Genomic DNA, 17300 nt, shown 5'->3' on the forward strand with positions numbered 1-17300 from the left:
GACGGGGTATTTTCTTGAATTTGTGCCCCCCATGCCCAGACCACGCTACCTTGAATCTCGTAAGGACCCGGCGTTGCTGTGGCGGAGGGAGTTCCTTCATCCCAACCCGCGCCTCAAACATATTACACTAAGGGAGGATAACACCAGATATGGAAGTTGTGATTATGGCTGAAGGATTGTGGTTTGGGAGGAAACTGAAGGATTTGTGTGTAAGTGGAGCAACCTCCTACCCTATTTATTTAAAAGACAAGGAGGTGGCATTTAATTCACGCAGAGTCCCAAGGAACGCTACAGGAAAAATGGTTCCGGCTCAATTCCCAACGCCACCTGCAACCATAAGATTAAAAGATTCTCGTGAAGGCGCATCTCGAACACTGGAACGTCAAAGACTAAAGGAATGCCTCTTAATCCGGTGCATCTCTTGTGTAAATGGAGAAAGCCCAAACATCAAAAAGTACATAATCTGAGTGAGTCGTGATGTGGGCCCAGCATTATCAAAATCCTCATCCCCAACTAAAAGTCGGGCAGCAGGATTTTGAGGGGCTATTGTGGGGCTAGTGAATTCGCAGCCTAGGCCCATTCTGCATGGGGGCCCAGGGGCTAGGGCCCACGCTGAGGAGAGCCATTGCCGAGGACAACCTCCTGCTCGGCACCTCACGAAATGCCTGAAGAAGGGGGGAAACTGAGTTCAGGGGCAGGGTAAGGGAAAAAAAACTACCAACATCATAATATCAAGCCCTGTATCTGACAAGTCCATGCTCTAGACCATACCCTTTAACTTTCCCAGCAACCCCAAACCATACTGAAGTATGGGTTGACAAGACAGGTCTGCACCCCGAAAAAAGGGGGAGACTTACACGTGAACTTGAAGGAAGAGAAGAAACACGGATATAAAAGGAAGAACTCACCAGAAGGGTGGGGGGACTCTCTCTTTCTCTGGGAAAAAAGAGGAGAGAGGGAAGGACACAAGGATCCTTGGACAGCGTCCGAGGACAAAAGTCCTACAACCCGTTCCAATGGAGGGCTTAGCTAGTCAAGCAAGGCCCGCCCGTACCAGAATTTCCATGGACGCCACGATCAAATCGTCCACCTGTGCCCAATGTCATGCCATTCGAGCCCATTCTCTACAAATCATATTGTTGGGGTCCATTGTATACGAGCCCAACGTTACTCTTGGGCCGTTAAACAAATCGTTTCCCTACAATATTCAATTTGATGGGAAAAATATATTCAATTTGATGGGAAAAAAAGGATTAAACTTAAGGAAATCAACTTAAACAAATACACAAAATATATTCAATTTGATGGGAAAAAAAATAGAGTAAACAAATACGTACTTGTAAAGTTGTAGGTAGAAGAAGAGAATAGTAGAGATTGTAGGTAGAAGAAAAGAATAATAATGCAAAAGAATCGTATGATAGGTATTAATTATGAATTATTTGATATATATATATATATATATATATATACACACACACATTCCACATTGAAAAATTTTATATGAACAAAAAGTCTAAAGTTAATTAAACAACCATGTGATTCACAATATTATATCGATTGAAGTTTTTCTTTGCCAGTCAACTTCTTATCTTCATCAATAACCTTTTTTTTTTTTTTTTAATCCTGGGATATATACGGTTTTACAGTTGGCCTTTGGCACATAATGTTTGTTTTTTTTTTAATTTATTTATTTATTTATTTTTAATCTTGAGATATATACTGTTTTACAGTTGGCCTTAGCCACATAACATTTTCTTATCTTCATCAATAACTTTTTTTTTTTTTTTTTTTTTTTTTTTTTTTCTTGGGATATATACGGTTTTACAGTTGGCCTTTAGACACAACGTTTGTTTTGTTTTTTTTTTTTTTTTTTTTTTTTTTTTTTTTTTTTTTTTTTTTAATCCTGGGATATATACTGTTTTACAGTTGGCCTTAGCACATAACGATTGTTTGTTTGTTTGCTTTTGTTTTTTTTTTTTTGGGATATATACGTGGCCCTTTTTTTGTGTTAAATTAGCATTTTCTCCTAGGAAAGTGCCATATCATCTTTACATTTGTGTCTATCTAATGTGTGAATTGTGAATCTGTGATAACTTTTTTTTATATATATATATATATATATAAATATATATATATATATATATATATATATATATATTTATTTATTTTAAATCTAAAAATTTAAGAAAATTTCTATAATTTGGTGAAGCCACTTGGCGCAACCACGGCGTCTAAACCCAACTTTTATTATATATAATACTAGTCGCTAACCCGTGCAATGCACGGAAGAGTCGAACAAAAGTTATAAATTTTCACTTATAAAAGTTACAACTTAAGAGGAAAAATAAAATACTAAGACCAAAAGTGAAACTCTAACACCAATAATGTTGTATGGTCTCAACCTTCAGATGAATAAAATGACATTGTTAGGGAGTGAAGACAAATAAATGTATCAAATATTGAGTAAAGATTGCCTTAGTCATCTGGCTTAAATAGTAAAACTATTTTTAAAAAAAATTCATTTGGACACTTTTAAGCCAATAAACAAAACAAACCCTCATCATGCACACAAACGTGAGAAATTTGGAAGGAATAGATGTTGAAATATATGAATGTAAAAAAGAAGAAGAGGTACCAATTGAAAGGAAAAAAAGAGTATTAATCGAGTAAAAATGCAATTGATCAAATACATGAAAAAAAAAAAAGGGTGAGCCATTAAATTCCAGTAGAAGATGGGCTACTAATAACATTTTTCATAATTTAAAAATAAATTCAAATCTATAAAGATGTATTTCATGCCTCTTAGCCGACCTTTTCTTTACATATCAACAATAAAAAAATAATAATAATAAAACAAAGTTATAAATCAAAGTATACAATTATTTTATGTGTTAGGTTTTTTTATTATAAATTATTATAGTTTCTTGATTACACCTAGCATCATTGTATATGAACGCTAAAATACAAATATATTCGTAACAGATTAATGGTGAAATATGTCTGATATTCCATAGCAAAAGTGATTCTCATAGGATTTGAAATCATGAAAAACAAATAAACTTACAAAAAATATTCAACAAAAAATATTAGTATTATATATATACCTACCAGTCCTTCATTGAGGCATTCCCTTAAAAAAAATCATAAACATTGCTAATCAATGCAATAAACTCCAGTATGCAAGAGAGCAGAGAAAACTGATTAAAAAAAAAAATTCTGCCCAGACGCCTTTGATAATTCATTCCCAAAAAAAACAAAAGTGTGGAAAATTTTTATTACCTTCAGCCTTGCAATAAGGTTGCTCTCTAAGAAGCTTCAACATTGTAAATTGCCAAGCAACGATGGCTAGCATAAAAACCACCTTCTCCTTCTTTTGCAAACTGAGTTTATTTCACTTGAAGCTATATGGTCCAATTCTAGTGCTGGCAACTCCACTGTGGGTTGCATTGACATGGAAAGGGAAGCCCTTCTTAAATTTAAAGAAGGTCTTGATGATCCTTCAAGAACTCTTTCCTCTTGGGTTGGCGAAGATTGCTGCAATTGGTTGGGAGTAGGCTGTACCGTAGGAGTATAAGTCAAATAAAAAGAAGCTGTATTAGGTTTAGGGTTAGTGCCGTGGAGGAATAATTCAAATTTATTATTTTATAGAGTCCAAAATGAAGAAGGAAATACATTAAAGTAAAAAACTTAAAATAAAAAAGAAAAAGAAAATAGTGATGACGTGGAAAATTGTGGGAGTTTCAAAAGCTTCGGTTTTATATATATATATATAGATGATATGATATAATATAATATGATATGATATGATATACACTACCATTTTCCTATATGAAGTTGGCTTTCTACTAAGGAAGTTCATAGACTCAATACTATACTGGGAAATACATCATACTAGCCGTTAAATCGATACTAGTACTCCTCTAAAATATATAGAAAAAATACCAAGTTGTACCAGCTGTACTAGGCATATTTCAAGTGTTTCGACCATTATTGGTACAAGAAAAAAATAATAAAAAAAGAAATTTTTATAATAAAAAAAATGTTATTTTAAGCTAATATATTTGTTAATATACTTAGGCTAATTATTAGGCTTATAAAATATGTTGATTTTAAATTTTTTTGTTGATAATTAAACATGCATATAAATTTATACATGTATCAACTGGTATCAATTGATACCAAAATATTTTGTTCCCTTAACCAAACCGAAACAACCTCCATTAAATTGACTCCCTTGATTCTACATGTACATTGTCATGGTCTCCTAAGGTGTAATGGCCACTATAAACAAGTTCATGATTCCAACAAGTAGGGAGCAAAAATACACTCAAAACAACAAGTCAAAACAAACATTCTCCATATTTCAAGCTTGCGTGATGCACAAAAATAACTCACATGTAAAACGAGATAAGTTTAGTGATGAACATAGAACACACACACACACACACAATAGATGTAACATGAATAAGAAAACCCTAGATGCAAATTTTATATGGCATGAGAGTAAGTGTCGTGAAGCCCTCGTTTTCACCATTAAAAAAAAAAAATGAAACCCTCGTTTTAGTTTAGATCACATGTAATCAACTCATTTTAAATCAAAAAATAAATTTTTTATTTATTTATTTGTCTTTTATATGATTCGGAAACTATTGAAGCATGCAATTTTTTTTAAAAGGTTAATCATATGCATGAACATATGATTAACTAAAACCCTAGATCTACATGTTTGAATTAAATTCCAAATTTACAGGTTCAAATTAAATTCCTAGATCTATAGATTCAATTCAAAACCCTAGATCTATATATAATCATATGAATGCAAGAACATGTTATCAAATAAATTATTACTAGATCTAAAGAACTCTAACATATTATTTACTAGAACATGATATTGAAATCATACCCTAGAACATATTTTGATAAAAAGATCAGAACACTACATGCATGCAAATTCCAAATTAGGAATTAATTGAAGACCAGGATGGATTTTGATTCTCTTCACTACAAGGATCATGCTTGATCTTCAATTAGATCTCCACCCCTTTGCGGTTTATCTATAAATATGGTGACAATGACAAATGAATCTTCACGTATTGATGAAGCTGTTTGATGCAAAGAACGATTCCTATGGACTAGAGTGATTTGTAGTGTATGTTTTATGGTTCTATGCTAAAATTGTGCATAAAATAAAAAGGAAATTTGTAGCTATGGGGATGGGGGAGTAAAAAATATGCACTAGACGGCTCTAGCCTAAGTTTTGGAAAAATTTGGTCCACTTCAAGTCGGTAATAACTCTCCCCATTTATAGAGAGAGAAAAAGAGCTGTTTTTCTTGTTTTTAGGTACTGAAAGCTGCATTTGATACAAGAAGATCAAGTTCATCCCTCTTAAATTTTTGCTAAGAGCCTTGTAGTTCAATTGACTGATACTTTTTAGTGTTTTTAATAGAGATATGTGTGTGTGTGTGTAAGAGGTCATAAACACAAGCGCCGATAGACACTCCGGAGCTTAATTTCAGCACTTATGTCTTTGACTGATGTGCCAAAGAATCAGAGTGGGCCACTTTAAGTTTCTCCAATTTGACATTGACTTTCCACTTTTTTTTAGAGTTAATTTAGTCTTGTAAGTATATATAGACTATTCATTTGATGAGTATTCTTATAGTCATAAATTTTTTTACAACATTTTTACAAACTATTGATATAACCAATTCTTACTAATTCTAATATGGGCCCACCACTAACATCATATTTTTACTTATCAATAATTGTTTGAAAAATACTAAAGTCACATTAGCCGTTTGTAAAAATGTTATAAAATAGTTTGTACTTGTAGCATTACTCTCATTTGATAATGTTCTTCCACGATTCAAATTCTAATTAGCTAATTCAATAAAATATCCTATCTAACTAGATAAATGCAATTATTTAAATTTCAATATATCATAGCTTTTGAGTGGAGTTTGTATTGTGCCGATATGTTAAAACCCATTTCAATCCCTCTTCCTGTATGTTTGTTTCTTAAAATATATATATATATATATATCAATATTATCTACATGAAATTATTATGTGTTTGCATATCTACCATAATTAGAATAAATAATCAATACAATGTTATCTTTCAATTACATTAAACACGGAAACTTTGATTCATAATCATATCCCCTTTACCAGTTTTTTAGATAGACAGTGGGGGAGGGGGAGGGGGAGGGGGAGGGGGAGGGGGAGGTAGGAGAAATCACTCACTCCACAAAGGGGACCACATCAGCAATGAATAATTTCTACTCTTTCGCTTGTAGTAGAAAGAAAATAAAAGGTTGCTATCTATCAAATTAAACTTATCAAATAATAAATGTGCATTTTTGTTTTCAATTGAAAATAAAAATAGTTTACTTTAAAGACATTACGAGGGACCTCATACAAAATTATGAATAGAGTTGCAATTCAATCGGCGTCAAACTGCCAAAGTGGATCTCTATTATGGTAGCATAAACAAACTATTGATACGAAAAGAGGGACAAATTCTTCAATACACTGATCAATTGTATTTTTAAATGGTTATTTATTTATTTATTTTTAGAAACAAACACACACAGGAAAGAGGGAAAGAGATTTTAACATAATGGCACACCACAAACTCTACTTAAAAGCCATGATGATTATTTAAATAATTCAACAAGAAGGTTTCAAAAAATAATAATAAGAAGAAAGAAACAGAGTAGCAATTTTTTTTGGTAAACTACATAAAGCAACTTTCGTTTTCCAATATAATACGTATGTCCATACTTGAAAGTCAATTGGGCTGTTAACTACCCCCACGGCATTCGGTAAAAAGTTCAATTGATTATTTGACTAATCATGGTTCTTGGATTTTACATTTGGTTAGGACTGTTTACATTTGTTATTCATAATTGGATGGTGTTGAATGTGATGATGATGATGAGGTTATTTTCAAATTGTTCCTTGATGATGTTTTAGACTTCAAATTACATAACCAAATTCTCTGTCATGATCATAGTAGCTTGCCAAATTCAACACCACAATTATGAGTATTAAAATGGAGTGGGACCAAACATATTCAAATATTTGACTTCCTTTAAAATGAACAATTTTAGAGATGAAGTTGCCAGGTTTGAAACAAGAAAGTTTTTTAAGTTTAAATGAACTTGAAAGAAATTTCTCGACAAGGAGAGCTTGTTAATGCGTTTTCTGACTTTAATTTCTTGACTATGATAAGACAGTGGGTACATAGAGTGTTCCTTTTAGAGGTAAGAAGTTGTGCATATCGATTATTACATGGACCCAGCTTTAATTGGTCTTGCCTTCTTGAATCTTGACAGTTCTTGTGCATATTCTCGTTTAATATGAAAATGACTTCCAATGTGAATGGTAGAATCAATTTGTCGACAGGTATCTTGAGAATAAATTCTATTTATTTTTAAATTAAATTTTATATAAATATAACATCTATAATTCATCTTGAAGTTGTGTACATATTTTAATTAACCATATCAATCACATTTAATTAGGTCAAATAATTTTTTTTAATGTCACCAATATAGATGTTTAGGATTTGAATCCATCATTTTTCATTATATATATAAAAGAATAACCATAGATAAAAAAATAAAAAATAAAATCATATATAAATAGGAGTGTGTATGAGTCAAGTTGGGTTCGGTTGAAGGGTTTTTTCAACCCCACCCGTTGGATTTTGAAATTTCCAACACAACCCAACTCATTACATTTGTAAAAATTAATCAAATCCAACCCACATGGTTCAAGTTGAATTGGTGGTGGGTTATGCATATATGTTTTATATCATGTTAAAATTTAGGCTTTCATCAATTATTTAAACATTTTTTTCATTAAATTATTACCATTCATATAACCTATTTAGCTATATCCCTTTAAATATTTTTTCATTAATTATTCAAATATTTACTACACCAATTATTCCACTACAAGAAAAAGTTCATTTCTGCATGTTGTACTTACACAATTGACTAAACACAAAAATAACTATTACATGTCGTATAATATGCTTTCATAATGAGACTCACTAGTTATGGATGTAGTTGAATTTTATTAATAAAATCCATCAGTTTCTTTCTCAAAAAAAAAAAAAAAAAAACTATATTATCAATATTTTTATAAAATAAAATAAAAAACTATTGAATTAATATTTTATTATCCAATTAATTCTTTTCACTATTATATTGTGGGTAAATTGCAATGACCTTTGCAAAAAAAAAAAAAAAAAAAAAAAAAAAAAAAAAAAAAAATCTATTATTACACTTATCTCTCCCTTAATTTGTTTCTCAAAAAAAAAATCTCTCCTTTCAAAATAAGACACCCACCTCCATTAAAATGCAATTATGTGCACTATCCTGCCCAGATTGAAAAAAAAAGTTAAAAAAAATCCCAAATGTCCCATTATAGAGGGCGTGTATGATAGTTTAATGGATGGTAAAATAGGTTGTAGGGACACGATTATTCACGACCCAAAAATGACATTGGACTCGTATGTAAAGGGCCCGAACAATATAATTTGTAGAGTGTGGCCTTGAAAGGCTGGACTTTGGTCACTGGACAACGGTCTAGTCATAGTTTTTATGGAAGCTCATATAAGGGTGAACCTGGCTTGACTGGTGAAACTTTTCTTCAGTGCAACCTATGGGGTTTTTGTCCTCGGATCCTGTTTGAGGAGCTCAGTGTTCTTCTTATTATCCCTTTTTTAGGACCTTTCCCTCTGGGGGTCCCTTTCCCCCTTGGTTCTTCTTCCCTTTTATACTAGTAGTTACTTCCCTTTCAATGTCCACATGTAAGTTTTACTTTCTGAGATGGAGACTTGTTTTATCAGCCCATACCTAAAGTGGTTGGGAGTAGACGTAAAAGTTGAATAGTATGGTGAAGAGCATGGGCCTGTCAGACGCAGAGTTCTTTATTACAGTATTGACAGCTTTTTCACTTGTCCTGTCCCTGCATTAAACTCGTCCTTTTTCTTTAGGTGTCTTGTGAGATGCTGAGCGTGAGATCGTCCTCGGCCACATCCTTTGGCCTTTTTGGGGCTTTCATTATGCGTCCTCGGCAATAGGTCTCCTTGGCCTGGGTCTTAGGCCCTTAATGTAAAGTGGGCCGGGACCACAAATTCCCCGGCCCCACATAGGTATTTTCACTTTTTTAAGCCTTTGTTCAATTAGGTAGGTTAGTGTAAATAGTTTGCATTTTAGGAGAGGTGGATGTCTTACTTTGAATTAGATGAAAGGTGAGTGTAAGAAAGGAAAACCTTAAGGGAGTTTAGTGTATCCCATATATTTTGTAAACATTTTAAAATAAAAATAACCTAAATTTTGAGTTTTTATAGATGGAATCGTTATCAGTTTTTTATGGTCAAAATATATATATATATATTATTGGTCCGTAAAATTTACTTAGTGAGCGTCTTTTGTTACTAATGTTTCAAATAAGTGCTATTGATTCTTGAAATTTGAAAAATGAACAGTTTTGGTCCCTTCGTTAGTTTTACAATAGTAATGAAACCCTGTGACTTAAAATTGCACAAAATGAAAGAAGATCAAGTATGTCTACATCTTTTACAGTTCCGGATTGGCTATAAGAAGTTCTTGAGGTCTTCAACAGAGAAAGACCATTACAAATTGACAATGTAGAGCTTTCTCTTCTGGTTTGGATCCTAGGTTAAGGTTTGCTTTGGTTCTTCATCTACCACAACCTCCTCTAGTCCTCTTCTACCGTATAGCATAGTTTGATTTGGGTCAGTTTTGATTTGGGAAAAAATCCAAATAGAAATGGGATGGGTCATGGGACTTCCTAAGCTAATTTGCTCATATGTAATTTTTAATTTAAAAATGTTGCAATCCTTTAAAAAGAGTCACATCATTGATCTAATAGGCATAAGCCAGGAAAATTGAAGTTGACCGAATGTTTAATAATGTTCATCTTTTTAAACTTTAAGAATTAATAGCACCCCTTTAAAAACTCAAGAAAGAAAAATGCTTCATAAGAATTTTGGCCTGTTTATTGTTTTAATTTTTTATAAGAATAAAAGGAATGAAGAAAGAATGTAAAATCATACCATGAATTATACTCATTCAATCAAATTTTTGAATAATGTAATATGGTAACGAGTTAGATGCGTGCGAGCACACACACACATATATATATATATATATATATATATTCAGAAGAACATGCATGTTTAAATAGAATCTAATATAACATAACATGGTTGTTAAACAAGGGCTGGACCTTGGCCTAATGTTAGTTTTTTTTTTTTTTTGATGGACCTAATGTTAGTTTTTCTCACTGGTTCAAACAATAAATCTTCAATGGTAATGTCAATTACAGATTAAATTCCCATAAAAATTACAAATTAAATACAAAAAAAATGAGAATATTAATAATAAAATGGACAAGTTTTAAAATTTAATTAATCAATTTAAAAATAAGATATACGCTATTAATTGCATGTATATATAGTGACATACATAAAACAATATTAAATTTGAAAAAGACAATCATTGTGTTTGTGGGGGTCAAAAACTACACTTCTCGGAGGATAAGGTAAGGCTCCTCGAGAAATAATTTGATTGATAGACAATTCACTTATAAAAATGCATAGAGGGAATTAACATTCTACAATGAGAGACTCAAACAATTGACTTCATCAACACCATTTATTTCATATAAAACTAGAGTATTACAATTGGGGTTTCTCTCTTTTCCCATGGTGCCACACTTTCTTTCTCTCTCTTAGACAGACCGATGTTTTTTCTTTTTCCTTTTTTTCTATATCCTTTTTTTTGTCACCCCCTCTACTTGCTTCCCTCTTCCCTTATATAGGTACATGCCTTGTTCTTATCTCTATAGTTGTCCAGTTTTCAACTGGGTTTTCAGGGATATTTTCTCCTCCTTTATCTATTTCCTCCCTTCTCTTATCCTGAAATTTTGACTTTTTGGGGTGTTTGTACTGTTCAGATTGTCTTATTTGCATTTAATGGGGTAGGAGTTGGGTGGAAACCCCCTCATTAATGAGGAGGTAAAGATCTTCAACTCCTGTAGGTTTTGGAAGACTCCCCGAGGTTCAAGGTACCCCTTGAAAGTAAAATGTGGGATTTCTCGTGCATCTCGCCTCGAATATAGTTTGGCTCCACTTATCTTGTTGCTCCCTCCACAGGTACGATTTACAAAGGCTCCAACCTTCCTTGGGTTGCTCGAGATAACCCCACACCCTTCCTTCAATTCTTTTAACTTCATTGGGCCCCTTTATGAACATGGGTGTATGGCCCAATTTATTCCCCGGGGCCCACCTAACATCTGGGCTTTAGGCCTGGAAGGGGGGAGGACTCTTCCACTCCCCACAATATATATATATATATATATATAAAATTTAGCATTTATATTATTGTGGTGGGAAGAGATAAAAAATAAAGGAATAGATATTGATGATTTGTATTATGTTTTATCTCCAATTTTTTAATAAGTATGTTTTATCTCCATTAATTTTGTCAATTTATAACAAATGTAATTTGTTAAAGCTTGGAAATCTAGATACCCCTTGTGTGATTTGCAACTAAACGTAGAAATATTTTAACATTCTCGAAAATCCTAAAATATTATCCCGTACCAAATGCCACCTAAATGTGCATTTTTTTTTTTAGCTAGAAGAAAGGACACGTAATGAGCTATTCCAAAAGTTTGTTATTTACCCCCCCCCCCCCCAAAAAAAAAAAAAAAAAAAAAAAAAAAAAACTTAAACTTTGTATTGTTCCCTATGAAATAGAAAAACACTTTGTATAGTAAATTTTTTCGTCACAACTTCCCCTAATTTTTAGTGATTTCTTATCCAAATTTATCTTTCAGTATCCCCGTATCAAAGTTCTTCTGAATCTTTTAGCATCAATTAATTAGCTACAACAGAATCATTTAAGGGTACATTACAATTCATTTTCAAAAAAAAAATAAAAAATAAAAAAAATAATAATTCTATTGTTTGTCTTAAAAAATAAAATAAAATCTCCCAAATTTCTTTTTAACACAGTAAAAAATCTTTTAAATAGTAAATGCGAAAATCACTGCACACATTTTTTTTTTTTTTTTGAGTTGAGTTAAAAATCCTAGTCTACCTTATTTACCTTCGTAATGCTCCCTCTAGAGTTTGAACCTATGATCCCCTCTCCCCTTGACCAACATTTTACATGTCGTGGTGGTGTGGACACAGTTTTTGAGTCATAACTTTTGTTATAATTCTAATGCGATTAATTGTAATTGGTGTAGAAGTAGAACAAGTAGTGGGTCAATGTGTGAATGATAGACAACTCCTCACAATTAACCATATCAAAGTTGGAACAAAAATTGTGCCAAAAAAGTTGTGGTCCTAGGAGAATGTAGTCAATTATCAAAACTCTAGACTTGTCAAGGGTTAAGATGACAAAGTTTTAATGATGGATTTTGTTAATGGATGCCCAAAGGGCGTTTGTTAATGAACCATTAATTAGACCCTTTAATGATTATGAAACTAATATAAATTATAGAGTAATTATTAGAAGTTTTTGAAGTATGGTTACAGTATATTTCTTTCTTTCATATTCATGGTGAATTCCAGCATGTATTTAATTAATGGGATCCACCATGAATTCGAGAGAGATTCAGATCCTCTAGATTTTTTAGGGTACTATATCAAAGAGATTTCCTTAAATCTTAACCATTTTTTAATGATTTTATGATCTAGATTCTGTCATATCAGTATTCTACTAATAATAATATTAATTGTTTTGTTTGCAACATTATTTTATTATTTTAAGAATGATATTAGTAGAATGCTGACATGGCAGAATTTTGACCATTAAATTATTAAAGAATGATTAAGATTTAAGAAAATCTACTAATAGAGTACCCTAGAGGATCTGAAAAATTAAAGGACACGGTGTTTATATTTTAATTCTTTTAACTTCAAAAATGCACATTGATGCCACCAACTAACCACACTAAAACCCGAAATCACAGGTTATCACTACTTTAGAATTTAAACCCAGTTTTCAAATTCCTCTCTGCTTCTTGTTGAATTTGCTTATCCTGGAAACCACGTCGAATTTCCATAATCATTAAAAAAGAATTAATCTTTCTAAAATAAATAAAATTAATCAAAATAAGGTGGCTAGCTTTTACTTGTACAAGATAATGAAGGACAGGTCAGCGGTGGCGGACAAAACACTCAATCAAGCCCATACTACTGCAATAAATCTTTTCACAGAAAACTACATATAAATTATAAATAAACAAATTAAAAAATACAATAATGAGCCGAATATCTTGGAGTTGGATTAGCACATCTCCATGTACAAAGTATTTGAGGTCGATGAGAAAAATGATTCAAACTGTGAAATTAATAGTATGTTGCAATTATCTCTAAAAAAAATATAATAATTAAGAAAATTAAACAAACTCATCTTATAAATCATAATATACAATTTTAACATAAACAAATATTAAAAGAACTGAGAAAGTTGACCCGGTTGTTCTTTTATGACCCCATAATAACTTTTTTTTTTTTTTTAAATCCTTCTTTATATCCTCCTAGCCCTTCTCTCTCTTATGTATATAAACAAAAAAGGTCTACTTTACAAGTTACAACAACTAAAAAAGGTTTCACATTGCCTAAGAAAGATCCAGAGAGAGAGAGAGAGGGCATGGCTGGTTTGCAAAGATCTGCAGTTTCATTTAGGAGGCAAGGCTCATCAGGGCTTGTGTGGGATGACAGGTTCATATCTGAGGAGCTAAACAAAGTGAACCAAAAAGATGACCAAGAACAAGGGCAACAACAAGAGCTAGTAGAGAAGTTGGATATCAAAGAGGTTAAGCCATCAATAAACGTTGGATCAACCAACACCATCGAGCGCAGCCGATCCAACGGTGGAACACGCGGCTACCGCACTGGAAAGGTGTCTCCGGCCATCGAGCCGCCATCGCCGAAGGTCTCCGCTTGTGGGTTTTGCCGGGCTTTCGGAAATCCGGACAAAAAGGATGGTCAAAGGACAAAGCGTGGTAAGCATAGATCACGATAAATTTGCTGTTTTCCGGTGACCGGAGTTGAGGAATTCCGGTGGACGTGGAGTACTATAAGGTTCTTTTATAGTGTTCTTATATAGTATATGTTTTAGTTTTTTTAGCTTGCTAGGGGGGGTAAGTAAGTTCATCTCAATAAAGTGAGATGTTAAGAGTTTTGGGAAACAAAGACAAATGATTAATGATGGTTTTTTTTTTTTAGTTCTAAATTTCTTGTTTGCTATTTGTGGTCATGTTCATGTTTTGTTTCTCTTAGATTTTAGAGATGGTTTGGTGGTTTTGGTAGATGTAATTATGTGTATATTTTTTATGTTTCTTTTCCTAAATTTAATCTTTTGGAAACTTTGTTTTGTACAAAGCAAATGTCAATTGGGGATCTCTTTCAATCTCTATTATTTTTCTCTCTTGTGAACAAGTTGTTTCGATGTGGAATTGTTTTTTGTATGCAACTTGGTTTTGACGTATTGAGATAAAAGAAAAAAAAAAAAAAAAAAACAAAAACTTGGGTTTTGATGTGGGACGTATATACTTTTAGGAAGGAATCTTTCCATGTTGTACATGTGATATTTTAATTTCATGGTCGGTATTGGGATCTCATCTCTATCTCCATGGTTAAAAGTGAAAAGTCAGAACCTTTGAGAATCTCCTCGATCCTGCTTTTTCTATCTTTGGTAAAAGGAAAGTTTTGTGCTCTCGGGATCACCAAAGAATGGTGGACCTTGCTATCCTAGTCTCTTCAATTGTCGCTCTCGCTCTGCTCTATTTTGCCACTAAAAAAACATCCATTTTGCCTTCCGCGTGTTATGTTTTGGTTGATTGTTGACAACAGTGATTGATTATAGCATTAGGTTCTTTAACTTGATTTTTTGGATTCTTTAAAATTGGGATTGTGGTGAGTGATCATACTCCCCTTGATTATATAATATAGCTATAATTTGTAGTTCAAGTCATTCAATCCTTCACTTCTAGCTGTTAATGTAACAAAAAATATGAAGTACCAATTTATTAGGCTTAAGAGTATTCATATGTGCAAAAAACTATCAATTTTTTTCTATGAATAAAAATCTATTTTTTCTATATTACGTACACATTTTTTAAAACACTCCACATCAAATTATCTATTTTACAATATATCACATTAAAATATTAATTTTTCTTAATTTTCTTAATTGTTTCTCTTTCTTCACAAATAATAACTATTATTTATTCTCTTTCTTTAGTCTCGAGATACGTAAAGAGAGAATAAAAAGTTATATGCAAAGTGAATATTGTTATTGTAAATTTACAATATTAATGTAGCAACATTGTAAATTTACACATTTTTAACTTATATGTGAGTGATTTTGAGAGTTGAATGTATGAAATTGATACATTTTTCTATTTTACATTGTTTGATAGAAATGCTCTAATGCTTATCATATATACAAAGCTGTCCTTGGCATCAAACTGATTCTAGCTTAAGCTTTGCGGAAGCAGCTTGGTCAGTATATACTACTCTGTACATTTTCTTTTAAAGCTTGTACTATGAATTTATGATATTCTATTTTCATCTGTTAATGAGCTATGTTTCAAGAACATTTCTTTTCTTTCTCTCATAAAAAATGAGTTCAAAATTCATAGATTACGTATACTGTCATTTATCAATGAAAAATACTTTCTATTATCCATACTTGATTACAAAGTGGATTAGCCTATACAATGAAAAAGGAAATGAAAATAATAACATGAGGTACAATCATATTGTTATTAGAAAAAAAGAAGTTACTATATTCACATTATATATATATATATATATATATATTTTTTTTTTTTCTTCCTTGGTGCCATCCTCTCATGTGGATTATGGAGGATGAGATGGGTATTTTCTCCTATCATGTAAGTGGTATTGGCCTAGAAGAAGCTACTCCGGATAAAGCAATAATGTCATCAACACACCCTCCGCACTTTCAAAAGTGCCCACGCACATGCACAATATATTTTATTTAAAAAGTAGTAAAATAATCTCTATTTTGTAAAAATGTTTTATAAATCTTCTCATTTTTTTACATGTGAGAGATTACCCATAACCTAAAGTTCCAAAAAAACCCCATCCCTTTTTCACCAATACTATCTTACTTTTCTTTCCATGAAACCAAACCCACGGATCCCCCCAATATCCCACATTATTTGGAATCCGCATTTAAAATGAAAATATAAAAAGAAAAAGGTATTTAGGTCAAGAGTCAAGACACTTTGTAAGTACTTTTGTTCATGTTTTATAGGGTTTTTGTTACAAATTCAAAAATTTTGAATAATTGCAAGAGATTAGATGTCATGCAATTTAAAAAAAAAAAAAAATTTAATCACTGCACCTACAATATTGATTTATTTTCTCAGTTTACTTTTAATTAATCAAATTATATGTTTGCAATTATTATATATAGATTGCTTATATTTGTGGGGGTGAATGACATATCTTACAGCAAATTTTTAATATGCTATATCTAGAAAGTCTTAAAAAGTTGAACCTAATAACCTAGAGAAAATAAGCTTAAACAAATGGTTACTAACTATATATAGAGGGTTTTGTTTTTGTTTTTGTTTTTTGGCGAAAATGCACTTTTGGTCCCTACATTTTGGGTCATTTCTCAATTTGGTCCCTAAATTGATTTTGCTCCTAAGTCAGTCCCTGATTTTTTAAACTGGTCCCTATCGTCATCCAAGTAACGAAACCCTATTATGTGGTAGACGGAGTGCCCTAGTTGTTGACATGATGCTGACGTGGCACTGACATGGCATTAAAATATTATTAAAAGAAATTATTTGGCATTTTTCAATGCCAGGTCAGCATTTTAAATTTTTACTTTCATATTATTATTATTATTATTATTATTTTTGGCCTTAAATCTATTATTATTATTATTATTTTTACTTTCATTATTTTTTTCCGTAAGAACATACCAACCTATTCTTCATGTTCTTCCCAAATTCAAGAAATAAACCCGACAACCAATCCAATCTCTAGCAAACCCAAATCCAAATCCAGCAACCAAATCTAATCTCCATCAAATCCAGAAAAACAAGAAATAAAACCTAGAATTAAGAACAAACCCAGAACAAGAGCAAACCCAAAACAAATGCAAACCCAGAACAATGCAGGTGAACCCAGAACTGTTCTTCATGTTCTACAGAAAAGAAGATGAAAACTTGCCCAGAAAATTAAAATAATCAATAT

At 31.9% G+C, this 17300-nt stretch overlaps 1 protein-coding gene across 1 annotated transcript; it reads left to right on the forward strand.

The window, feature by feature from the left end:
• The first annotated feature begins 13618 nt into the window (after nt 1–13618).
• On the forward strand, nt 13619–14481 carry LOC126725657 (uncharacterized protein At1g15400-like). The gene has a single exon (XM_050430469.1). The coding sequence runs from the start codon at nt 13711–13713 to the stop codon at nt 14083–14085; it is 375 nt and encodes a 124-aa protein (XP_050286426.1). The 5' UTR covers nt 13619–13710; the 3' UTR covers nt 14086–14481.
• Nucleotides 14482–17300: the final 2819 nt, after the last annotated feature.

The sequence above is a fragment of the Quercus robur genome, chromosome 5 (assembly GCF_932294415.1).
Source record: "Quercus robur chromosome 5, dhQueRobu3.1, whole genome shotgun sequence".
In the NCBI taxonomy this organism is placed as follows: Eukaryota; Viridiplantae; Streptophyta; class Magnoliopsida; order Fagales; family Fagaceae; genus Quercus; species Quercus robur.